The sequence below is a fragment of the Heteronotia binoei genome, chromosome 14 (assembly GCF_032191835.1).
Source record: "Heteronotia binoei isolate CCM8104 ecotype False Entrance Well chromosome 14, APGP_CSIRO_Hbin_v1, whole genome shotgun sequence".
NCBI classification, from domain to species: Eukaryota; Metazoa; Chordata; class Lepidosauria; order Squamata; family Gekkonidae; genus Heteronotia; species Heteronotia binoei.
Genome location: NC_083236.1, coordinates 27,104,550 through 27,131,276, shown reverse-complemented (window position 1 = coordinate 27,131,276; position 26,727 = coordinate 27,104,550). Strand labels below are relative to the sequence as shown.

At 46.6% G+C, this 26,727-nt stretch overlaps 1 protein-coding gene across 4 annotated transcripts in view; it reads right to left on the bottom strand.

The window, feature by feature from the left end:
• Window positions 1-26,727, bottom strand: part of MTSS2 (MTSS I-BAR domain containing 2) — an 84,198-nt gene that overhangs the window by 31,598 nt on the left and 25,873 nt on the right. For all 4 annotated transcript variants that reach the window (XM_060253980.1, XM_060253981.1, XM_060253982.1 and 1 more), the window contains exon 3: window positions 12,203-12,276. In XM_060253980.1, coding sequence (XP_060109963.1) covers window positions 12,203-12,276 — 74 coding nt within the window. The remainder of the gene's footprint in view (window positions 1-12,202; window positions 12,277-26,727) is intronic.

The following is a 26,727-nucleotide window of genomic DNA, read 5'->3' as shown; positions in this document are numbered from 1 at the left end:
CTCAGCCTTCTTAACATTTAAAGGATCTGATCAATAGTCACAAGGGTTTCCTTAAAACACACACACACAACTTGCCATTCTGTGAGTCTCACATTCTTTAGAATACAAAATATCACACCTCTAGGCTTGTCTCCCCCCTTTCAATGCCTTCAAAGACTTGTGTTGCTCTATTTCCTTTGAAGTCATTGCCACAGACTTGTGAAGCAACACAGGCAGGAGATTTCCAAATTCCTTTCTCCAAATTCTGTCAAGACACAGCCCACATGGCTCCCAGGATTTTCCTCAAACCAGAAATGGTCTGTCTATAGCCAGGAAGGCCTGTTCTCAAAAGCAAACTGAGTTACACCCAGCTGGAAGAAGGACAGAGCATCAGTCAATAAACCTGTAAATGGGATTCAGGATTCCAGACACCAACAGAGGCCACAAGTGTTTTACTGAGGCTTGGGGGAACTTCACCAGTCATCCTTGATGCCCATCCAATCCACAAGTTTCTAATCTCTTTGCAAATTCCAATTCCACCCATGACCACTACTCTGTCTCTAGCCTGTTCATGACCTTGTGACCATGTTTCTACTAGGATGCTGGGTCCAGAAGTACCTTTTCCTCAACAGCAATTTCTTAGGCACTTGCTTTTGGGAAGATGCTATGGCATCAAAGGCTTCTATGGCAGGAACCTGACAAGGCTTCCTTCACGACCTTGGCTATCTGCCACATTCCAATAGGTTTTATTTTGCCCATCCTTTGTACCAGTCCTGCAAGGAATTCTTTGGTTATCAACTGAACTGCCCTTGTAGCTTTCATTACTAGGAGGATGTCAGAGGGTTTTAAGTCATGGATGGTTTTACCATTATTATTTTTCTGTGCTGCTTTCAGACAAAAAATGGCTCTCACCCTATTATCCTGGGGAACTTATTTCGTCCCTGGGAAAAACGCAACAAGTCCTGTCTTCAACAACAGCAGGGCGCTTCACACACCACTTTCTTGCTGTGGGGTTATGGCATATCCTGAGTCCAGCCACACCTGCTGTGCAGCTGTAGCAGAGGACGGAAGGAGGCTGACTCACTTCCTTCGCGTGTTCCCTCAGCTCCATGGCCATTCACAAAAAGAATTGAACTCCACCCACTCTCCTTTCCTGGATTTGACAAAGAACTCTTCCTTTCCCCACGGCTGGGGTCAGCTCAGCACATTTTTCCATCCTCACCCCCAACCGTATCACAGAATCTAAGGCCCTTTCCTACTGCAAAAACCTCCCAGGAAGGTAGGGAACTTGGAGCGCACCTCTCAGATATCACACATTTCACTGCTTCCCCCTTTTGTACGTACAACCAGACTTAACTCAGAGCACACTCTCCAGCTTCCTTTCTCCAAACGTCCTGTCAAAAAACTCCTTTTTTTCACAACAGTGACTAAAACACTGCTATCCCAAAGTTTGTTTCTTTTCAGGGATGGTCTGACTCCACTAAAGTTTAAGAACAGTACTGCAGTTCCCACCAATCCCAGCAAAATTTTCACTTCGAGAAGAAAGGGATCCAAGACAATTCAAGAGAAATGACTTTGAATACTGTGAAAAGGTCAACAGCTTTGAGGTGCCTCATTAAAGATGGCAGCAGCAGCTGTGTGGGGGGAGAATGAATAACTCTGAATGAAAGTGTGGGGGGGGCAGGGTCAAGGGTGGTTCATGACAGAGTGGTGAAGAGGAAGTAGCCACAACAAATATGGAGATGAAAAGACCATGTCTCAATGATCTGAGGAGGAACAACTCTGTTTAGGCAGGTGGGAGGCAAGGTGAAAAGTGAAACATAAACCTACCCCATGAACTTGAGAAGCTCCAACCTCTGGTCTTTAGTCTTCTGGGCACAATTACTGTTTTTCACTACTAAAGCCCTTGACATATTTGGTCCAATATCCACAATATTTTGCCTGCTTCTTTCCAGTATGGAGCCACCACCTCTGGAGACCCCTTAGAACAGCCTCTTTATCCATGTGGCAAATTCTCAGATAGCCTCAGCTACTCCTACACAATTCCTGGGTCTCCCCTCAGAAATATCCCAGTTTGCTTCAGATGTATGATGTGTGCTTCAATGGTTAACTAAAGACAGGACCTGTACTTAAGGTTCCCCCTCCCCCCCGTAACTCACTCCCCCACTGTGCTTTTGGGGGAGATTTGGGGAGGAGCGTTAACTTTCAGCCCCTTCAGGTATCTGGAAGTTAAAACTTTCAGCCCCTTCAGGTATCTAGAAGAAGCAGATTCAGCTTAGCTCAGCACATAAATATGCATGCCTGAACATGACAGAGGAGCACAGTGTGCCAGATCATATGCCAGTTTGTTTCTTCATAAGCAAAAGAAGTGGTGTAGTGATCAGGATGTCAGATTAGGAACTAGGATACCCAAGGTTTGAATCCCTACTCTTGACACAGAAACACTCTGAGTAAGCCTGGGTCAGTCACTTAATCTCAGCCTAACTCACCTCACTAGCTGGCAGGGAGAATACTGTTAACCTCTTTAGGTCCCCATCAGGGAGAAAGGCAGCATATAAATAAAAAGACCAGATACCCTCTTCTTTTTTTCATCCATATTCCCAGAACCAAGGGTGTCAACTACACTGCTTCTTTTGTGGCTATCTGAACACAAAATGACAGAGCACTGTTCTTTTGCTGCCTAGCCCTACAGAAACCGATTGCCCCATCTGGACACCACCATAACAGAGATGGGTTTAACAACAAAGATAAACTCAGACAAACCATATTTAGGGACCGGGCTGAGAGTCAGTTCTCCCTAATTTGTGGCTGACGCACACCAACTTGCCATGCCAAAATCAGAGTTTGAGTGGAAAGGGGGGAGGAGAAGAGAACTTCCATTGAATGAGCTCACATGTTTTGGAACATGCTCGATTCTGCCTAGCTAACCGTAGCTCAAATTATGCCTTTGCTCTTCTAAATTTGGGCCTCTACAGTTTTGTGTCATCTTACACTGCTGTTTGTACCCTCCCCCTTTAAAGGCACTCTTTACCATCTTCAGTGTCATGTGACTCTCCCCCCTTTAGAAGATTGAAGATAAAGATGAAAATATTGGATTTATATCCCGCCCTCCACTCCAAAGAGTCTCAGAGGGGCTCACAATCTCCTTTACCTTCCTCCCCCACAACAGACACCCTGTGAGGTGGGTGGGGCTGAAGAGGGCTCTCACAACAGCTGCCCTTTCAAGGACAGCCTCTGCCAGAGCTATGGCTGACCCAAGGCCATGCTAGCAGGTGCAAATGGTGGAGGAGTGGGGAATCAAACCCGGTTCTCCCAGATAAGAGTCCGCACACTTAACCACTACACCAAACTGGCTCTCCACAAAGGATGGTGATCACATTCTCTAACAGGATCTTTGGCTCTCCCTCAGGTTTTCCACCCAGTGTAGCTATTCTGCCAATTTCCTTGGGTTATCAAAACTGATTTTGAACATTAATCATTTTTGTTCTGCTCCTCATTGTTGTTTGCCTTTCTTGCAGCTATCAACTATTTCATAACTGCTGCCATCCCCATGGTGTTCCACCTACCACAAAGAGAGAACCAATATGGCATAGTGGTTTATTTATTTACTTTTTTATAGCGTCTCAAAGCAGATTAGAAGAAGAGTTGTTTTTTATATCCCACTTTTCTCTACCCTAAGGAGTCTCAAAGCATCTTACAATCACCTTCTCTTCTCCACACCACAGGCACCTTGTGAGGTAGGTGGGGCTGAGAGAGTTCTGAGAACTGTGACTGGCCCAAGGTCACCCACCTGGCTTCATGTAGAGGGGGCGTGGGGAATTAAAACCAGTTCTCCAGATTAGAGTCCACTGCTCTTAACCACTAAACCTCACTGGCTCTCTTAGCCTGACTCATCTGGCTGGTGAGATTATTATACAATGTAAATCAGAGTGTGGGATTAGGATGTGGGAGACCCAGGTTTGAATCTGCAATGAAATACTACTGGGTGACTTTGGGCCATTCACACACACTCAGCCAAACCTACCTCATAAATTGTTGTGAGTATGAAATGGTAGTGGTGGGGGAAAAAGCCACATTGGGTCCTCATGGAGACAAAAGCCAATGTATAAATGGAGTAAATAAATACCACTATTCAGGTCTCATTTAAATACTGCTAACTCCCACACCACACTGGATCTCCAAAAAGCTTCACAGAACAAATTGCTTTCAAGTGGCAGGAGTCAGGTGAATGTATTTTAGGAGGGCACTCCATTATTAGATTTGCAGGAAGCTGAAGAGTACAGTTTTGCTGTATCCCAAGGTGGGAATACCCTTCAGCAACACAGCAGCAGATCTCCATACATTTTGGAGAAAGTAGTCCTTGAAATACCCAAGCTCCAAATCATTGAGAGCTTTCTAGGTACAAAAAAGCACTTGGGTTTGTGCTTGGAAACAAACTGGAAATGAAATCACTGCCCACACAGGTCTCACTTAATAATCTGGATACCACATTTTAAACTAATTGTGTTTCCAAATATTTTTCACGGGCAGCCCCACGTATTATATAGCAACACATCACAATAATCCAGCCTAATCACCAGAGCATGGAGCAGAGTGATGTTATGGTTAGAATGTTGAACTAGGATGTGAGGTCTAGTTTCAAACACTCACATTGTCAGGTATGCGGAATCCTAAGTGATAGCCCCATTTTGCAACTCATTTTAGAAGTGTGTCTCAGTAGAGAGACAGCAAGTTTCTTGGCAGATCAGGGCCCTCTATACTGAAGAAAGCAGAGGGGGGAAAGAAAAAAAGCTGGAGAAGAAAGTAGAGCAGGGGCTATGTGGCAGAATGGGTCTGCTCTGACCTGCAGGTCTTGTTCCACCCTTCCCTCCAGGATTTTCACAACACCTGGAGAGGCTTTTCTCTCCCACTGGTAACCCATCACCACCACCTGATCATTATAGGAATTGCCCACTGGGAAGGTCAGGTCTCCCAAATTTCAAGTTCTGAAGACTTGCTTCTGTGTCTCCTGTTGCCCAGTGCCTAGTCATCACGGGGACCATTTACTGCCTTTTGCACCCCTGGAGGAATAGCCTCTCCCTAACTGACTGCCTTCCTCCTGATGCTCCTTTAATTCTAATGTATTTAGCTAAGAATGTTTGACATGCAAATGATCTCAGCATGTCCAAGACAGTGGAAGTTTATGTGTTACAGAGAACCACTACCAGCATCATAAGGTACAAAGAATTTATTAAAAAGAAAATGTTCACAAGCATATTTCTAGCACAGCACCAGACTGAGCAAGGGATTTAAAAGTAACGGGTAAAACCAAATTCCTCTATCTCTCTTTCTATACATGTCCTATCAGATGTTAAAAGATAGGACAGGCTTCTTTAGGATGTTAAAGAGCCAGTTTGGTGTAGTGGTTAAGTGTGCGGACTCTTATCTGGGAGAACCGGGTTTGATTCCCCACTCCTCCACTTGCACCTGCTAGCATGGCCTTGGGTCCGCCATAGTTCTGGCAGAGGTTGTCCTTGAAAGGGCAGCTGCTGTGAGAGCCCTCTCCAGCCCCACCCACCTCACAGGGTGTCTGTTGTGGGGGAGGAAGGTAAAGGAGATTGTGAGCCGCTCTGAGACTCTTCGGAGTGGAGGGCGGGATATAAATCCAATATCTTCTTCTTCTTCTTCTCTACAGAAGTGTCATTACTTGAAGTTTCCCTCAGCTCCTCAGGCCAGCACATGATTAATGGCTGCCTCCTCCAGACCTCTGTTAAGAGTTCTGTCTGCTCTGGCAGACTCCACACTGAAGAGACCTTCCTCCTTGTTCCCCTGAGTTTTATCACCTCTCTTTTCTCCACCCACTGACCATATCAGGCCAGAACAACAAAACTTTCCTGAAGCCCCTAGAATTTTCCTTCCTGTAGACTCTAGTATTTAATTCTTCCAAATCTCTGTTCCCTGCTTGGTGGGAGGGCGGGGAGCTTGACTATCCCATTGTCTACAACTATTGGCATTTGTATGAAGGTGGGATGAGGTAAATCTGGAAAACAGCTGAACTGCCTCCCCACTCTTCCAGCCTGTTCTCTGTCCAGAGAGAGAGAAAAACTTAAAACTCAGAGTAAAGGTTTTGCTCATTTCAAACCTCAAAAAAGCATTTATTCACAATCTGTAAGAGGGAAACAAGAATAAAACCTAATGTTAAGAATCCTGTCTTGTGTTATCTTTCTGCCTGCATTAAGCTACAAAACCCACCGACTAGCACGATTGTTATTCCACATTGGTCACGCAACCCCAAGAATCAGCTTCCCCAGTATCAGAAGGGACTGGTGGGGAGAAGGGGAAGACCCACAAGCTCTGTGCAAGTACATGGCTGGATCCAACCCAATTCCTCCGCTCTCATCAGCCCCAATGCTGGAAAGTAGGATGAGGTGGACTTTTGATTGAGCACATTACGTCAAATACTACCCCACAGGGTTTTCTGTAATACTAAATGCTAAACATTACTTTTTTAAAATGAAAGCTGAAACTCAAGGAAGGAACCTCAAAAGGGATTTGGCATTTATTTTATTTCTTTTTTAAAAATTTCTAATTAAAGCACAATTAGAATATTTATAGCACTGAACCAAGAGGCATTCCTGATATACACCAGGAAAGCCAGTGTGATTTAGAGGTTAAAAGTGTTGGACTAAAAAGAGGCAATATACATATGTAATAACAAATTATTAGATATGAATAAGGAAAGAGAATAAAAACATTTAAATACAAATGAAAAATTAAGAGTACATATAATTTCTAAATAAATATATGATTTTTAATAATTGTATGACAGAGATTATAGATGATTGTAGTTGATGATAGTAGAGGATTATTCATGTATCTATGTCTTATATATGACTACGATGATTGTTGTAGATTATATATGATCAAGATGACTGTTGTAGCAGATAGATAGATGATAGATGATAGACAGACAGACAGAAGATAGATGATAGAAGATGATAGATAGAAGATGATAGACGGAAGACAGACAAATAGATAGATAGACAGATGACAGACAGACAGACAGATAGATGATGACAGATGACAGAGGGACAGACAGATAGAGTTGGACTAGTATTTGAGAGAGACCCAGGTTCCAATCCCTACTCATGTCATTTTGGGCCAGCTACACTCTCTCAGCCTAACCCATCTCACAGGGCTGTTGTGAGAATAAAAGGGAGGAGAATTATATAAGCTGCTTTGGGTCTCCATTGGGGAGAAAGGTGGAGTACAAATCAATTTAATTAAATAAAAATAAATAACAAGAAAGAACCAAATGATATCATCGACTAGGAAGCAACAATAAAAGACGGAAGTTTTCAGCACAAGGGGCAGTACTTGATGTTATCAGGACATAGCCTTGTTACTGGATGAAAGAAAAAAATGAGAGAGATCTGGAAACTATGAACCTAATCACATTTGCTTAGAAGCAAGTTCCACTGACCTTATTTCAGTTTAAGACACCAGTCATGAAACAGAAAATAATGAAACACCATTGTAATATGAAGTTACAAAAAAGACCATTTTTCTCAATTTGATTTTTAAAATTTACTTCTTTGCTGCTTTACCTTTCTCACCAATGAGGACTTGGATTGGCTTGCAACATTCTCCCGGTTAAGCTGTGAAACTATGACGGGCCCAAGCTTCCACAGCAGAACAGGGGTTTGAACCTGGGTCTCTCAGACACTAGTCCAACCCTCTATCCACTGCACCAGTTGCACACGGCACTAATAAGATGGAGCTTGATTAGCTTTGCTCAGGTAGAACAGCCAGGCACTGTACTTTCAGCTCAATGTCTGCAGAATGCAGGCAGGACAAGACCCAGCTCTCACAGATATCTCTCAGGTGTGTGGCTTGCTTACTCACTAGTGTGAGATTTACTTATTTTCCTTTCATCAAGCATGGGAGGGTTTACTGTGCTTTGAGAAGAGGGGAGTCATGCTTCAGAATCAATACCTATTGTGGTTACTTCTCAATCTATTGTGGTTACACCTGCACCACAAAACTAATCTGGCAGACACAACATGGCAGTTAATGTCAAGAACTGTAAGTTTGTGAATATACTACAAATTCTTAGATAAATATTCCTACGTTAAAAGGGTCAAGCTAGCCTAAATATAACATATATATAACACATATATAACAAATAACAAATATATATATATATAACATATTTAAGTTAGCTAAATATGTTATATATATATTTGGCAGGAGAAATCTCTCTCTCTCTCAAATAGTGTACATAATGGTAAAGATTAAAATATTAAAAACAGTCTGAAGGTCAGCCTATATAGAACATCAACATGAGCTTTACATAACCTTATAATCATTTTAACATACAGAACTGATGATTTCACATACAACGTTGATGAAAATATCAAATGACTAATAGGACCATACACATCAGTGGTCAATAATACTATTATAAAGCAATATATAAAAATTGAAGCCAGGTGTTGCTTTCTGAAAATGTACAAAAAAGGCCAAACTATTATAATATAATAAATAACTATTGAACCCCAACCCCTCAATTTTATACTGTAAAGCAAAACACTATTCCTTCATAGGCATACCCAAGGGGTCAGCTTGGTGTAGAGGTCAGCGTGTGAGACCTGGGTTCAAATCTCTACTCTGACATCAAAGTTCAGCTGGGTGAACCTGGGCTGGTCACTTTCTCTTAGCCTAACCCATCTCATCATGTTGTGGTGAAAGATACAACTAACCGAGGGGAGAATGACAGAAGTCGCTGTGGGGGAGAAAAGTGGGGAATAAATATCTAATCAAACATGGTTTGTCCTTTCAGACACTCAATTAGGATGACTAAAGTTTGAGGGAAGGATAAGATGTTGGATGTTCTTTCAATGCACTTCTGTGGATGGGCACTTCTAATCTGTGCATGATTAAAGAGGAGAATATGGGGACAGAAAAGAGTGAAAAAGAGTGACAAGAGTTTCACAGGTGTGAAGACCAACTGAAACTATTTCAAGGGACAGATCTAACACACTAGACATGATTCTTCCAGATCTGGCATCAGCAGCATGCCCAGCAGACAGAGTGTCCGGCAGAATTATTACACTGAAGAACTCTAATCTGCATCAGGGCAGTGGGCTAGTGTGCCTGCACACAAATCTGATTCCACTGTATGTCACCTCCTCCTCCTCTTTGCAGAGTTCCAGATGGCCTAGATGCAAGGAGGCGGCTGGAAAACAGGAAGAGGCCATCTGCTTCACAGAAAGCCAGCCAGGCTTGTACAGAGCAAGGTCAGGCACAGCCAAAATGGGAGCCCTCAAATAGCCAAATAAATCTCCTAAATGCATAAAGAATGGAGCCTGAATGACGAAACTCATCAGCAAAGCTGTCCGTGTGTCCCCTTGACACCCACCGACTGCTGATTTCAGGCTGTTACCAAAACCTTTTGGATATGTAAGCATAGAATATTAGAGCCCACCCCCCATGCCTCATGCCAGATAATTTTCTCTAGAGTTATTAGTTCGGTATCATGATCTCAACAGAAGTGCCTTTCCCCCTTTGGCTGCACACAGCGAGAACAGGGTGACATCTTCAGATCTGCTTTCAAGAAAGATCCCCTTTATGATAGGCAAAGGGACCCATGTGAAAGCCAGGGTTTCGTGTAGGTTCTGGTAATGTTTCCACAGAGAGCCAAGTCAGAAATAAGGGTGTTGCCTCTACTGCTGAGTTCTTTCCCATTATGTCTAGCTTTCTATGTACAAGGAATTTGTTCTGCGGAGAAGCATCAACCATGAAACCTCGGGTACTGTGAAGTGATACAGTTCATTTTACCATCTTAGCTGCTATTTGCCTGAAGCCATTGTGCTTTTCCTCACTGCGGAATCCTCAAAAAGTCACTGTCGGCAAGCAAGCACAGCAATCTTCCTACCCCATGCGCTGATTTTTATAGTTAAACTTTCCCAAGCTTCCCCTCCTCCCCCCTGACCTCCTTTCCAAATACCAGGCTTGGTGGGCTCACTTTTCTAGTTCCTGTGGTTCAATCTCGGGTAATCCCCTTGCACATCTGCCCGAGGCTTCCTTTAATTCCCAAACCTTAACAGGGAACTCTGCTGAGATGGGGGAGGTGAAAGACACACACACACACACACAAAACAGAAAAAGAGCAGAGTCAAATCATTGCCCAAAAGAAAAGCCAGAGTGAACATGAACAGAAAAGTAGCTGCGAGGTATATGTGCAAATGGAGCCATGGCATGCTAATATGAGACCAAGCTCTTTGGAATGAGGGAAACAGCTGTCCACCAATAACTGCACTCTTATGGACTATCTCAATGACATTTCTCATCTATTTAGGAGACCCTGTGCCTTTGTTAGTTGCAGAGGAAAGAGAAACTATGCATCACTGTGATGTCCTCTTCCTCCTCCTCCTCCTCCTCCTCCTCCTCCAAGGAATTCAGGGCAGCAGGTGTAGGATTATTTTACCCTCACAGCACAGACAAAGCTTGTGTTTTGACCAAAATCATGCAGTGCATTTTGAAGTTGAGCAGTGATTCAAATGTACATTTTTGTTACACTTTTTGAGCTCTCAAATACAGCTTTGGACTTTCACCTACACGACAGGTCCAATCAGGGAAGGAATTCTAGCAGGAGATCCTTTGCATATTAGGCCACACACCCCTGATGTAGCCAATCCCCCAAGAGCTTACAAGGTTGGGTTTTTTTGTAAACTCTTGGAGGACTGGCTACATCAGGGTGTGTGTGGCCTAATATGCAAAGGAGTTCCTGATACAAAAAAAGCTCTGCATATTTCTGTTAAACTGAGATTGTAGTTGGTTCTAAACTGTTTTGGCCCTGACTTGACTAGCCCAATCTCATCAAATCCTGGAAGCTAAGCAGGGTTGGCCTTGGTTAGTATTTGGATAGGAGTCGACCAAGGAAGTCAGGGTCACTAGGCAGAGCCAGGCAATGACGAACTACCTCGGAATGTTTCTTGCCTTGAAAACCTACAGGGTCCAAACATTTGGCCTATTATTTTAAAGAGAGAACTCATTTCTGAACACTTTAATAATGATGTTTCATTATCTGCTTCTATATTTGAAATGTATTTTCTCTAATACAGTTGATTTTACTTATTGTATGTAACTATTTGAAATATTTGATCTTTTGATGAATTCATAGTTTCTCCTATCCCTTTCCCCCTTCTATATCCCACTTTTTCTTGAGAAAATTAAAATAATAATAATAAAAGAACACCTGCTATGGGGTCACCAGAAATTTGCTGCAACTCGATAGCAAAAAACAGAAGAAAAAGGAAGGGCGGGGAGAGCAGCTTTGAGTCCCCACGATCAAGAGAAAAGGGGGATATAATTATTTTAAATAAAATATAGTCAACACAAGCATTTTAAAGCAGAGTAAAGAGAAAGGCAGGACAATTAAAATTAGAATAAGATGAGCAAGCCCTCAGCTTACAGAAATTGCTACCCCAAACAGCCCACTGTGACCACTGATGCCAGCACTCCATCCCATGGATGTTGAACTGGTTGCCACATGGATCTCTGCTGTTACACTGGAAGTCTCCTCACAACCTCCAATATAACCATTATATAGCTGTCCAAAGGGACTGGAAAGAGCCATGGTGAATAGGCGGTCTATAGCTGTTAACAAAAATGGATTTTCCATGTTCAGAAGCACCAAACCTCTGGTAGATTCTGGAGACAAACAAAGATGTTCCCAGAAGCACTGGGGTGGTTAGCCACGGTTGGAGATGGGCTTAATACAGGGGGGACCCAAAGCAGTTTATAACATCATTCTGTCCTCCATTTTACCCTCACAACAACCCTGTGAGGTAGGTTGGGCTGAGCGAGTGTGACTGACCCAAGGTCATCAATCAAGCTCCCACTGTAGAGTGGGGATGTGAACCTGGGTCTCCCAGACCTTAGTCTGGCATTCTACCCACTACATCACACCATCCTTGGTATGATCTGACAAGGAATCTCAAAAGGATAAGAAGAATTTAATTAAGTACAATGCGCAGTTAAACGTGTATTACAGAGTTAACGGCCAAGAGAGCTTGCCTTAAATGGTCTACCAGTTCGGTGATCACTTTTCCCTGCTGCCATACTGTTCTCCAAACAGAAATCTAAGCAAGAAGCCTTGAAAACATGTGGCTGGTTTTGGAACCAGCCAAATGCTAACCCTCAATTGATACCCAAGAAGCTCCCCCTCATATTGTCCTACCTCGTGTGTTGGTGGCCATGTCTGCCACTTTCTGGAAGGCATCCAGGAAGGCTACTGCAGCCAGCACTGTCGTCCTACAACAAAAAAGAAACAGGGGTATAAGAAACGTGGCAGTGAAACTCTCCAGACTGAAGCCAAAGATGTTTTGCCTCCTGAAGCGGCTGCAAGATACAACTAGAGAAGAGCACCCTGGATCTCTTGCAGAGGATCCTGGGATACAACCCTCAGATCGGGCCCAGCTTCACTAGCACCACCTAAATCACTGGCATTACAGTCTAAACAGTCCTGCAAACATCAGGGCTTCCTTTAGTACTCAGGAGGATTAGAGGTACAGCTCTGAGAAAGATGCCATTCATTTGCCTTTAAAACTCTAACGACATCTAGATCAACGGTGGCCAAACTTGCTTAACATAAAAGCTACACAGAATAAGATGTTTGAAAGCCACAAGGCATGAATGCAAAATGTTTAAAAGCAGGAAGGAAGGAGGGAGAAAGGCAAGCATACAGGCAAATAGATGGGAAGAGGGGTTGGAAAGAAAGCAACTTTAACTTTCAATGCATTCTCCAAGCCAGCCAATGGGGTGATGGGAGCTTTGAGAGCCACATAATATGCGTTAAAGAGCCACATGTGGCTCCTGAGCCACAATTTGGCCACCCCAATCTAGATTCTCTCATACCAAACTTCTACCCATTTTTAAATGATACTGTAAAGTGGTGGTTTTGTTTGGGGGAAGCCTAGGATTCCTCAGAAACTTCTCAAGAGTTCCTGAATGTGAAGGCTGGTAGTGGCCGAGGAAGGTCCTTCAAAAACAGCTTTCTCCCTCATAGGGTGGCCAGTTCCCAGACTGAGAAACTCCTGGATATTTAGGGATGAAGCATGGGGAAGACATGAACCTCAGAGGGGCATGATGACACAGACTCCACCCTCCAAAGCATCCATTTTCTCCAGGGGAACTGATCTCTGTGGTCTGGAGATGAGGTGTAATTCTGGGGGATCCCCAGGTTCCACCTGAAGGTTGGAAAGGACAGGTTTCTTACCTGTAACTGGTGATCTTCGAGTGGTCATCTGTGCAATCACACATATGGGTAATCCGCAGGATTGGTCCCAACCTCGGAGAATTCAAAGCAATCTTGATCGCAGATCTGGCGCGCCTCCCACTCGTCCTGGGGAGGAGGCAGGCACTGCGCATGCCTGGACGAGGGGGAGGCGCTTAGCCACTCAGTTTCTTCCCGCCGCCGGATAGGTGGAAACGAATGTGCTAGATGAGCGTCCAGCAGCGGGGAAGGCTGGGTGGGTCTGTGTGATTGCACAGATGACCACTCGAAGATCACCAGTTACAGGTAAGAAACCTGTCCATCTTCTTCGTGGTCTCTGTGCATTCACACATATGGGTGATTAGCGAGCTATTTCTTCGGAGGTGGGTGCTGGATCTGTAAGAATATGCATGGTTAGGACAAAAACGTAAAGAGTATAGTACTCACGGTGGTTAGTCGAAGATGGAGCGCAGCACTGCTTGTCCGAAGGAGGCATCACGCCGGGCACGGACGTCAAGAGCGTAGTGCGAGGCGAAGGTAGATGTAGAGGACCAGACGGCTGCAGCGCAGATGTCCTCTATAGGGATGCCCCTCATGAAGGCTGACGAGGTAGCCACGGCTCTGGTCGAGTGGGCTCGTATGTGTTGAGGAACTGGCTGTTTCGCCAGTTGGTAGCAGAGTTCAATAGCGGCAACGAGCCACTTGGAAAGTCTCTGAGTAGATATTTTGCTGCCCTTGTTGTGGGCGGCGTACGCGACAAAGAGTCTAGGGTCTCTACGGAATTGGCGGGTTCTGTCTATGTAAAAGGCTAGGGCCCTACGTGCGTCCAGGTTATGGAGCGCCCTTTGCCCTGCATCCGTGGGGTGCTGAAAGAAGGCTGGTATGGTTGATTGTCTCCCCAGATGAAAGGGAGAGACGACCTTTGGCAGGAATGTCGGGTCGGGTCTGAGGACCACCGTGCTATTGTGAAAGATCGTATATGGTGGGTCCGCCCTGAGTGCACAGATGTCGCTGGCCCTCTTGCCTGTGGTGAGAGCCGTGAGTAAGGCTGTCTTCCATGACAGCAGGTGTAGTGGAATAGAAGCCATGGGCTCAAAAGGTGGTTTCATGAGCTGGCTTAGGACGAGAGAGAGGCTCCAGGTAGGAAGAATTTGTTTGACTGGTGGGTGTAGGCGAATGATGCCCTTGAGGAAGGCTCTGGTAGCATGGTGAGAGAAGACAGTCGTGCCCCCAATGCGGGGGTGGAAGGCTGAGATGGCTGCCAGGTGTACCTTCAGTGAAGAGTATGAGAGCCCCGCCCTGGAGAGCGTTAGGGTATAGGTTAGCACCTGGGATATGGTGGCGCAGCTGGGGTCGAAGTTATGCTGTGAGGCATAGTGAGAGAAACGCTTCCACTTAAGTAGATAGGATTTTCTAGTGGATGGCTTTCTGGAATTCACTAGGACCTGGCGGACCTCAGGGGGAAACTCTAGAAACTGATCCTCCAAGCTGTCAATTTGAGTGATGCTGGGTTGTGATGCAGGACCTTGCCGTCCTGTTGGAAGAGGAGGTCCTGCGCTTGAGGAAGTAGGAGGAATGTATTGTTGGACAGAAGCAGCAAGGTTGTAAACCATGGCTGGCGGGGCCACCATGGGGTTATTAGGATGCAATTCGTGCGGTCTACTTGAATTTTCTGTAGAACTCTGGTGATAAGTGGAACGGGGGGAAAGAGGTAGTGGAGTGCTCCCTTCCACGTTTGGAGGAAGGCGTCCCCCTTGGAGAGATGAGACGGAGGACCCCTCATGTAGAAGTGGATGCATTGGGCATTTGACGGTGAAGCAAATACATCTACTTTCGGGGTCCCGAAGATGCTGAAGATCTGTCGGATGTATTTGCTGTTGATGGACCACTCGTGGTTGTTGGTCGAGTGGCGGCTCAGGGCATCTGCCTGGGTGTTTTCGGTTCCTGGTAGGTGAACAGCCGTGAGGAAGATGCCCTGGCTTATGCTCCAGTGCCACAACGCCAGGGCCCTCTTGCAGAGTCTGATGGAGGCGGTGCCTCCCTGTCTGTTGATGTAGAAGACCGTGGCGATGTTGTCGGAGGTGACCTGGACGTGCTGGTTCCTCAGCGATGGGAGGAAGGACCGTAAGGCCTTGTGCACTGCGAGGAGCTCTAGGCAGTTTATGTGGAGAGAGCGTTCGTGGTCTGACCACTGGCCCTGTACTGTGAGGGTTCCCAAGTGGGCTCCCCATCCCCACTTGGAGGCGTCTGTGGTGACAATCACCGAGGGGGGTGCCTGTTTGAACGGCATGCCCTTGCGGAGGTGACGTTCCATTGTCCACCACTTGAGGGATGTTATGATGTGTGGCGGTAGGGTGAGTAGCGTGGACTGGTGCTGTGTGTGCGGATGGAAGGTCCTGACGAACCACATCTGCAGGGGTCGCATGTGCAGCTTCGCGAAGCACAAAACTGCGGTGGTTGCTGCCATGAGGCCTAACATTCTCTGGAATGTGAGGGCTGTTTGCGATCGCTGGGCGATGATGGTGGTGGCCAGAGCCTGTATACTGAGTACTCTGTCTTGAGGTAGGGAGGCCGTTTGAGAGACTGTGGAGATGTCTGCTCCTATAAACTGGATTCGCTGGGTAGGAGCCAGTTTGGACTTTGATAGGTTGACTTGGAGGCCTAGGGTGGCCAGGAGAGAGAGGGTAGCGGAGACGTCCAGTTGCAGCTGTTCCTTCGAGTGTGCGACGATCAGCCAGTCGTCTATGTACGGGTAAATTGATATGTGTTGCTGACGTAGTGTGGCTGCTACCACTGCCATACACTTGGTGAAAACCCTCGGGGCTGTGGATAGGCCGAACGGGAGGGAGCAGAACTGGAAGTGCTGTTCCCCGATGGCGAACCTGAGAAACCTTCTGTGACGATGATTGATTGTGATGTGGAAATAGGCATCCTGAAGGTCTATGGACGCCATCCATGCTTGTTCTGGGATGAGCGGGAGGATTGCCTGGAGTGTGATCATACGGAATCTCTTGTAGGTTATGTGCAGGTTGAGTTTGCGGAGGTCGAGGATGGGGCGGAGTCCACCGTCCTTCTTTGGCACCAGGAAGTAGCGGGAATAAAATCCGGTGCGATGGTATTGAGGTGGAACTGGTTCTATCGCGCCTTTGTCCAGCAGAGACGCGATTTCCGCTTGCAGGGGAGTGGACGGAGGTGTGGTGAGGAATCTGTGGTGTTTCGGAGTGGATGCGAATTCTATTAGGTAGCCCCTTTGAATGATGGCGAGGACCCAGGAGTCCGAAGTGATGTCTCTCCAGGCAGGGTAGAACGGTTGCAGACGAGTGTGTGTGGAAGGCTGCGGCTGATGGGGGGAAACTGGACGGCTCGGGGCAGGGTGGTCAAAGAGACGGTTTGGAGGTAGCTGCAGGTTTCTTGGCTGTTTGAGGGCGTCGGTGCTGAAAGGAGGGTTTAGATTGTGGTGGTTTGCGTCGCCATGACTCCTGTTGTCTCGGGGACCTGGTTCCCTTATAATGGCTGGGCCTCCAGTTCCTGTGCTTGCCGAATTGGGCTGGATGTTGCGAGACTCCCAGTCGTTTCGCCCTCTTCCTGCCGTCGTCTACTGATGTGAGAATGTCATCCGTAGTTGCATTGAATAAGCCAAGGCCATCGAAGGGCAAATCCTCAACCTTGTACTTGATGTCAGGTTGGAGGGACGAGGATCTAAGCCACGCGTGTCTGCGAAGGGCTATGGCTGAGGCCAAGGTTTTGGAGGAACACTGTGCAGCGTGACGAGCAGTGTTGATCTGCTGTTTGCTTACTCTGGCTAGCTCCTGCAAGGCATTGGTCGCTGATTTCTGGGATGCCTCAGGTAGAGATGGGATCAGTGTGTTAAGGAAGGTGGTCAAGTTGTAGGCGTATGCTGAGAAGCATGCCATGTAATTATGTATCTTAGTCGTGGCCGTTGTGAGGGAGTATATCTTCCTCCCGATGGTGTCGAGCTTTTTGCCTTCCCGTTCTGGGGGCACTGGGTGCCTGGTTTGTTTGGACTTCGACGAGGAATGGACAATGATCGAGTTCGGAGCCGGGTGTGTGAATAGAAACTTCGAGTCCGGTGCATGTATCTTATAAAGGGCTTCAACCCTTTTGGATGTTGGCGGTACCGATGCCGGTTTGTCCCATGCTTCCTTAAGCGTTTCCAGAAGGACAGGGAGCATGGGGAGAGAAGAACTTGATGGCAGATCCGCATGAACTAGGTCGAATACGACGTCCGAAACTCTGGGCGCGTCGGTGTTGAGCTTCAGGTTCAGTGAGTTCGCCATATTCGAGACAAGGTCGAGGTATGACTTTGGGCCCTCTGACGGCGATAGTTCCGCTGGCTTTGCTATGTCGGAGTCAGGAGACTGTAAGTCCGAGCCCGAAGAGTGGTCGGAGTCGGAGAGTTCCTGCTCGGAGTCGTCCTCGGTTTCTTGGTGCGGGTCAGGCTGGAGTTGGAGGGGTGCCGGCTGTTTGTCAGGAACAGTGCGCACGGATCCGAGTGGTGAAGGGAGTTTCGGTTCGGCGCTACGACGCGTGGGGTCGTCACGATGCCGAAGCGATGTGTCCAAATCAGGGTGATGTCTGCGTGGAGACGCATCTCGGTAACGGGTTCGGTCTGGTCTGTCCATGCGGTCCCGGTACCGAGGAGAGTCATGATAGGTGCGGTAGTGACGGTCTCTCGGGTCTGTGCGGTAGACCTCGTAGGACGGAGATCGTCGGCGTCGCCTTCGGTCCCGAGGGGACGGGGACCTGGATCTCGACGGGGAGTAATAATAGTATCTCTCCCTGCAGCGGCTGTGTGACCGTCGGCGACTGCGGGATCTTGGTCTGGTTGGAAGGACTCTAGGGGTCGAAGGCTCTCGGGTCAGAGCGTGGGCGTCCAGCGGCTGTGAGAGGTCCACGAATTTACGAGGGTCGAGAGGACGGTGACTGCTGACGGATATAGGAGAGTGGGTCTCCAGTATCTGGTCCGGTGGAGAGTTCGATATCGATGGGGACTTAGATGAGATGCGCACGATTTCTAACGGTGTGACAGACGGTGTTGCCGTCGACTTCGATGTCGGAGTTTTCGGGATCGAGCCCGAGCCATGTGCGGTCGGGTTCGATGCCTTCTGTTTAGTTGCGGTCGAGCTCGTGGTCGGATTCGAACCCGAGTGTTGTCCGGTTTGATCTGATGGCCGGGTCTTAGGCTTCTTAGAGCTTAGATTGCCCGTCGGGTCCGCGTGGGCAGAATCGGAGCGGCGGCGCTTTCTGGTGTCATCCGACTTTTTGGTGTGCTTGCCAGACTTGGGCTTGCAGGGACCTTGAGTCGTAGAAGCTGCCGACTGCGTCTCTCCCGCGAGAAGTGGGGAAGATGGCGCGAGTTGTTGTTGTTCGCCATGCGGCGTGGTCGGTCGGAGGGAGGTCTCCATAAGATGGCTCCTGAGCCTCGCGGCACGATTTTTGCGGGCCTGTTTGCCAAACTGGCTGCAGTGCACGCAGGAGTCCGTACGGTGAGCTTCTCCGAGGCAAAAAAGGCAAAGAGAGTGACCGTCGGACGAAGGGATTTTGGAAGCGCAGCGGGTGCAACGTTTAAAAGTTATTTTGTCCCTTCCTTCCATCCGCCCGGGGGGGGGGGGAGGGAGAAGTCCGGAAAGATAGTAGAAGAGAGGTCTTTTTTTTTTTTTTTTTATACGATACCAAGGAGAAGGTGAAGATTGAAGCGAAGAATTGAAGCGAAGAGAAGGTGAACGTTGAAGATTGCAATGAAGCGTTGGAGATCAGCGAGGAAGATGCGATCCGGTCGGCGGTAAGGAAGAAACTGAGTGGCTAAGCGCCTCCCCCTCGTCCAGGCATGCGCAGTGCCTGCCTCCTCCCCAGGACGAGTGGGAGGCGCGCCAGATCTGCGATCAAGATTGCTTTGAATTCTCCGAGGTTGGGACCAATCCTGCGGATTACCCATATGTGTGAATGCACAGAGACCACGAAGAAGATCCATTGTTCCCTCTAAGCTGAGTTAGCGTGAGCTAGCTCACAGATTTTTAGCCTCCAGCTCACACATTTTTGTCTTAGCTCAGGAAGGATGACCCCAGAGCACAATAATTTATGCAGAAGATCACAACTTTAATGCCAGTAGCTCACAACTTTAATACCAGTAGCTCACAAAGTAGAATTTTTGCTCACAAGACTCTGAAGCTTAGAGGGAACACTGGCAACCCTACCCCCTCATGCCAGATCTTTTCCCTTCAGAATGGCCAAGGGAGCATTGGTGCATACTCCATAGGCTCAGCTAGCATCACCCATGTAGGATGAAGTGTGCACCTTAGAACTCAAGACAGAATCTGGGGCAATACCTAGAGCATGGATGTGAAAGGAATTCTGAAGATAAGAAGCTTCAAGAGGTCGCAAGAGGATACATAGCAAAGCTTCTGAATTTCTAGAATAAACACAATTATATCCAGGATAATCATACAGCAGAATTTTATCACTGAAGAAAAGGACTTATTTAATAAAAGGGGGAAAATGTGCTTTCAACCCTGAGGCAAAAGAAGCTTCACAATTTACTTGATTGTTCTTGATCTTAACATCAGGCAGACTGCCTGCCAAGGTAGATCCACTGCTAGACATTAGAAAACCCTCAGCTTCTTCAGAGCAGCAGACTTGCAGTCCATTAAAAGGCCTCCGTCGGAGTAGGGCTGAACAACAGAATTACTCTCATGCCTGAGAGAACTATCTGGACCCTTGTCTTCCAATTAGCCCTGGAAATGGATCCAAATGCCTGCTTGTCTTTTCAAAAGGGAGAGTGTGCGCTGTGTTTTTATACCAGTACACTTTGGTACAATTGCTTTTAAGCACCAACCATGATTTAATCTAATTAAGCCTGAACTCCATCTTTAAGACAGTTACAAGCTGCATACTGAGCTAGCTTTTCCATCAATGCCCTGAAAGAATCTTTTTCCTCCCCCCCATTCCTTCCTTTCAAAAAATAGAGAATGGCTGAACATGAGTTCTGTGTAACACAAAAGCTTGCAGATTGGTTGTGACACTTCAGTTCATCCCAATAAAATCATTGTCCTGCTGATTTTGCTCTAAAAGAACCCCAGATCAACATGACTGCCTGATTTTTTAAAATCTTGACACTGGGTTAGATTTACTTGAAGTCTAGCTCAGGGGTGGCCAAACTTGCTTAATGTAAGAGCAACAGAGAATAAACATCAGATGTTGGAGGGAGGGAGGGAGGAAGTGGAAAGGGAAGGAGAGGTGGAAAGAAAGCAACTTTAACTTTAAATGCATTCTCCAAGCCTCCATCTGGCTTAGCTTGAAGAAGTGACATAAAGAGAGAAATGCCTTCTCCAAGCTAGCTGAGGGGGTGGGGATGGGGGGTTTGAGAGACACATGCTATGTTTGAAAGAGCCAAATGTGGCTCCCAAGACTCAGTTTGGCCACCCCTGGTCTAGTTTAACTTTTTGGTTTATAATATAATAGACACAGTCCAAGAACCGGGCCTTCCCATAAAACACTGCCATGACCTGGATAGTCCAGGCTAGCCCGATCTCATCTGATCTTGGAAACTAAGCAGGATCAGTCCGGGCTAGGATTTGGATGGGTGATCTCCAAGGAATACCAGAGGCATGACGCAGAGAAAGGCAATGGCAAACCTGCTCTGAAACTTCTCTTGCCTTAAAAACAAGTCTAGCTGAGTCATACTTCTTAGCGAGTATTGGAACAGTCTTGTTGCTCTGCGCTCAATTTCCCCCACCCTTAGCCCTCACTTGTCTTCGGTTTTCTGTCCCTGGTCAGCATTCGGCCTGCTTCTGTTTCACTAGGAAGCTTGTGAGGTTTCTCATGAAGCTTAGCTATGAAACTGTAACCACTGAACTGAAGAATGAGACCCAATTACATGGAACAATCACAAGTGTGGACATCAGCATGAACACCCATCTTAAAGCTGTGAAGATGACTCTGAAGAACAGAGAACATCTTTGAATATTCAAGGGGATAATATTAGATACTTCATTTTGCCAGACAGTTTGCTCCTGGATGCTTTGCTGGTGAATGTTGAACCAAAAGTTAAATCCAAGAAAAGGGAAGCAGTTGCAGGAAGAGGTTGTGGCAGAGGAAGAGGAGGTCCTAGCCAATAATTTCCTTACAACCACTGAAAAATACCAGGCAACTTTGGTTTGCTTGGTTGTTTTATACATGTTTTAATAAACAAGTATGAAAACTTCTGCAAAAAAACAAACAAAAAACCAAGCCGAGTTCACCATCTAGTGGTATATAACGCTAAAAGAGCTAGAACTTCTGGCTGCCAGGCAATCTTAGGATCTCCTGACTACACTACACTACCATATGATAATTAATTAAAATCATGATAGTCACTCTGTGGCTCACCAGTCACATGTGGCTTTGATATGCTGTCAGTAGCTCTTCTGAGCATCATTACTCTTAGTAGCAACCATTCTGTTTCAAGAAAATAGGGAAAGTTCTTGTCCAGTGGGTACTGCAGTTGCAACTGGGTTCCCATGCCTGCATTCACTATTAACCGAAAGAGGCACATTTTACTTCCATCTCTGCCTGCACCTCAGGGAGGCTTTTGCTTTTGTAGAGGTGACTGTTTCAAGGTGGGTGTCCTTGGGTCAGTCATACACACACAGCCTAACCTACCTCACAGGATTGTTCTGAAAATAAAATGGAAGATGGAACAACATAAGCCCCTTTTGGGTCTATTTTAGGGAGAAAAGCAAGATAGAAATGAAGTAAATAAATAAAATGTGTTACATCTTGCATCAGTAGAAAAGAGCATGAGACCAGTAGCACCTTAAAGACTAACAAAATTTGTGGCAGGGAATGAGCTTTCGTTAGTCACTGCTTACTTCTTTATGGTATCTGAGGAAGTGAGCAGTGACTCATGAAAGCTCATAGGCTGCTTTCACACAATGGTTTGCAAGTGGATCCTGCTATATTTACACAGTAACAATCCAGTTGCAAAGCCAGTTTGGTGTAGTGGTTAAGTGTGTGGACTCTTATCTGGGAGAACCGGGTTTGATTCCCCACTCCTCTGCTTGCACTTGCTGGAATGGCCTTGGGTTAGCCATAGCTCTTGTAGGAGTTGTCCTTGAAAGGGCAGCTGCTGTGAGAGCCCTCTGAGCCCCACCCACCTCACAGGGTGTCTTTTGTGGGGGGAGAAGATATAGGAGATTGTAAACCGCTCTGAGTCTCTGATTCAGAGAGAAGGGCGGGGTATAAATCTGCAATTCTTCTTCTTCTGAATGCATGTATACTCTACCACAAATTTTGTTAGTTTTTTTTAAAAGAAAAGGCCTTTTATTATTGTAAGAACTGCAAAAATACATAATAAACATGGTACAGTGAGAATACAATAATGCGTCAGATGTTTAAATAAAGTATACATCCAAATGAGCAAAAATATCATAAATTCAGTTGGTAACTTTTTGTTGGTTTTTAAGGTGCTACTGGACCCTTGCGCTTTTCTGCAGCTACAGACAGACTAACCCATCTTGGTTCTGTGTGTCTTGCATAAGGGGCTTCCTGTGGAGCCACGGAACTAGGCAGAAGATAAAAAAGTTTCAAGAGGATGGGAGCAGAAGGTAGCTGTCTACTCACAGAACAAAAGAATAATGTTACTTATTCTCAGGAAAACAAACTCAAATGACTTAGCAGCTACCCAACGCCAATCAGTCTTGCTATACTACAGCCCCCCAAACCTGGGCAGACTAAGATGCATGTTGTTGTTAACTGCTCGCTAATTATATACATCAAACACATTTGACTGTTGCATCATCCAGAAAAGTTAAACAAGGATCAGAGGGCTTCTAGTGTCCTGGCCCCACCGATGGACCTCCTGATGGCACCTGTTTTTTTTGGCCATTGTGTGACAGAGGGTTGAACTGGATGAGCCATTGGCCTGATCCAACATGGCTTCTCTTATCTTCTTATATTTTTGCTTGGCTGTTGCTTGTGCTTCTCAGACAGCTGCAAGTTTATTCCAAGGTATTTTCTTACCCAAAATAAGGTAATATTTGCTGCTTGTTTTCCTGCCATAAATTCCTGAACAGCACAACATGAGATGTTGGAAAATAACATAGAGTACTATAAAATAAGCCACCATCACCTCTGCCATATTGCAGACGGGTGAGAGATAACAGGCTGAACCCTAAGGCCATCTTTTGAGTTCACAGAGGAAGTGAGATTTGAATCGGGTTCTTCCCTAAATCATTCACAGCCATTCTTAGGGGCCTGCTGTGTGCCTCACCAGAGTCTGAAGAATTTGAGGCAACAGCTAAGGTTGTGCTCAAAGGCACAACACTTGATTCAAACTGATTTTGAACCACAGCCAACCAGCAAGTCAGGGAACACTAGAAGCCTTCAAGATCGTTTATCCAAAATCAACCACCTCAACTGTCTCTCAGCTGTAACACCGGCCAGCTTGCAGGGCTTCAGAGTCTGCAACACCGACTCACCCTTCACTTCCTTGCGGGGTGAACAAATGCACACAATGATAGTGGGGTTGGTATAAGCCTTTTTAGACACCAGCCCTCTCTGGTTGCTTCCATCAGCTCCCATCTTTTCAGTCATTTTCTCTTTCAAGCCTGTCTCCTTTTCCTGTCCTCCCCTCCGGTGGCTCTGTCTCAGTCCAGTGCTGCCTCTGCCCCGTCTTTCACCTCCTTTGTGGCTTCCTTGTCCTTTCCTTTGGGCTCCTCCTCAACCTGCTGGCCTTGCCAATACAGTTCCCCCTTGCCTTGAGCCACCACCAGGCTTCAGTTCTGGCCCAACTAAGCTGTCCTCAAAGAAGGATTCCCCTCTTCAACACTTGTCACAGCCTGCCTTCATTCACCACCACATGCAATGCTTGTCAAGAACCAGACTTCAGTCCAGTAGCACCCTCAAGATCAACAAGATTCCCAGGGTATAAACTTTCAAAGACAAAACTTCTTTAAACTGTGCTTTGACTGTCAAGCGCTTCTCTCTCAAAACCTTATCTATGGAGGCCCAGACTGCAAAGGTTGCCAAGGCTGGTGTTTTTTTCAACTTTGACAAGTCAGTCAACTGATCCTTTACCTCTCTCACTCCAGTCTAGACACACAATGGCCACTTCAAGATTAAAGGTAAAGAAGGTAAAGGTAGTCCCCTGTACAAGCAGCAGTCGTTTCCAACTCTGGGGCGATGTCGCGTCACGACGTTTTCATGGCAGACTTTTAAAGGGGTGGTTTGCCATTGCCTTCCCCAGTCATCTAAACCCTGCCTCCTTCCCCCAGCAAGCTGGGTACTCATTTTACCGACCTCAGAAGGATGGAAGGCTTAGTCAACCTTGAGCTGGCTACTTGAATCCAGCTTCCACCAGGATCGAACTCAGGTCATGAGCAGAGCTTAGGACTGCAGTACTGCAGCTTCAAGATTAGACTACTGTAACTCACTCTGTCAGATTCCCCTTAAAACTGACCCAGAAGCTGCATCTGGCCCAGAATGCAGTGACACGGGTGGTGATAGATACCCCTGAAAGCACACATCTGCTTCGCCAGCTGCACTGCCTCCCAGTTGAGCACTGGATCCACTTCAAGGTCTTGGTTCTAAGCTTTAAGCTTTAACCTGTATGGTCTGGGGCCAATGTACCTGCGGGACCGCCTCCCCTGGTATGTCTCCCAAAAAACATTACACTCACAAGAGTGTACAACAAGGTGTGCAAAACAGACATTCTACCAGTCTTAGGGCTGAGGACAGCAATGGCTTTCCCACCTCATCTGGCCCATGACCCCGCCCCTTGGAGGAAGTGACCACATGAGAATACCATCTAAGACTGAAGGTTGATGGTTTTACTGGGTTTTATCAGAAATTGTGATCAACTGTTTGGTTTTTATACAAATTAAGTTACTTATAGTGATGACGTTTTAACTAAATTGTGTACACCACCCTGAGCCGGGGCAGCTGCCCTTTCAAGGACAACCTCTGCCAGAACTATGGCTGACCCAAGGCCATTCCAGCAGCTGCGAGTGGAGGAGTGGGGAATCAAATCCGGTTCTCCCAGATAAGAGTCCGGACACTTCACCGCTACACCAAACTGGCTCTCTAGTATTAAGTCTGGTTTCCTTGAAATAGATACATTAAGAATATCATCAATGTTCTGTAATACCTTTTCCCAAAAATCTTGGACTACAGGACAGTCCCACCAGCAGTGCATTAGAACGAGCTGTGTGGCAAGAGCCCACATAACCCACTAACTCAGGGGCAAGTCATTTTATCAGGGGTTCAGTAAGCACTTATTGAGGTCACCTGGATGACTTTGCTTGCTCATACGTGACTGTAATGGTAAAAGAGAGGAAGAGTCCAGGAGCACCTTCTATGAGTCACAGCTTACTTCTTCAGATGCTTCTTCAGATATACTGATCACTTCTTTTGTATACTGTAATTATTTATTTGATTGGGGGCCATGACGAGAAGGCCCTTCCTTGGGTCACCAGCAGGATTCCCTCTAAGCTGAGTTAGTGTGAGCTAGCTCACCGTTTTTTAGCCTCCAGCTCACACATTTGAGGGGGCAGTTTAGAAATTCAATAAAAAATAATTATTATAGCCTAGAGATCTTGTCGTTCTCCTTGTTGATTGGACTAGAATCTCGCTTGTCTATTGCAGACCAACATGGCTACCCACCTGAATGTTTGTGAAAATTATAAGGTATCACTTCGACCAATCACCACCAGAGGGTTCACAGTGGTTGCAGCAGCCTGTAGCCCTCCCCCCCGCCCCAATCCCTCAGTGTCTTAAAACCCAGAAGTCAGTCCCCAGACTTTGCCACAGACCTTCATGGCCAAACACTTCACTTCTCAAATTAAATATCAACCAGACAAAGGCAAGGGAGAGAGAAGAACCAGGTGGGGAGGGGAGGGCTTGTGCAAGCAGGGTCTTAAGCTCTTCTCCTATGTAGCTTGGCTCAGCCAATCCCCCTCCCCAAGCTAGCCCGCTGCTGTAACCTCTCCCTCCAAAACTGGCTCTGAGCTCCTATGCGACTCCTCTGTGCGTGGGAAAAGCAAAGGAAACGGCAGGCTCTCTCTCTCAAGATAGCCAAGGAATACAAAGGCAGCATTGGGAGCGTGCAAGAGAACACACAACACAGCGCACACATACACACACAAGAGAGCTTTTAAAAATGAATGGAGGGCCGAGAAACACAAGCAAAGCCACGGGGCTTTTAATAGGGCAGCTGAGCAAGGAGTATCCGGCTACTGGAAAGTGAGTGCAGGCAGGGTGAAAGGGCCCCTTTGTAGCCGCACTCGACCCAGAGGAGGAGGTGGCCTGCAAGCAGAAGAACAACTCCTAAACCTCCCGGGGAAAAGCAAAGCAGTGGCGAGGTTAAGGGGCAGGCTTGGGGGAAAGAAAGGTGAAGGAAGGCTGAGAGTGAGCAGAACTAGTGGGACCGACTGGCAGCTGCTTAGACACAGCTGAAACGCTGGCCAGAAGTCCCACAGGGCCACAAATTCTCACCA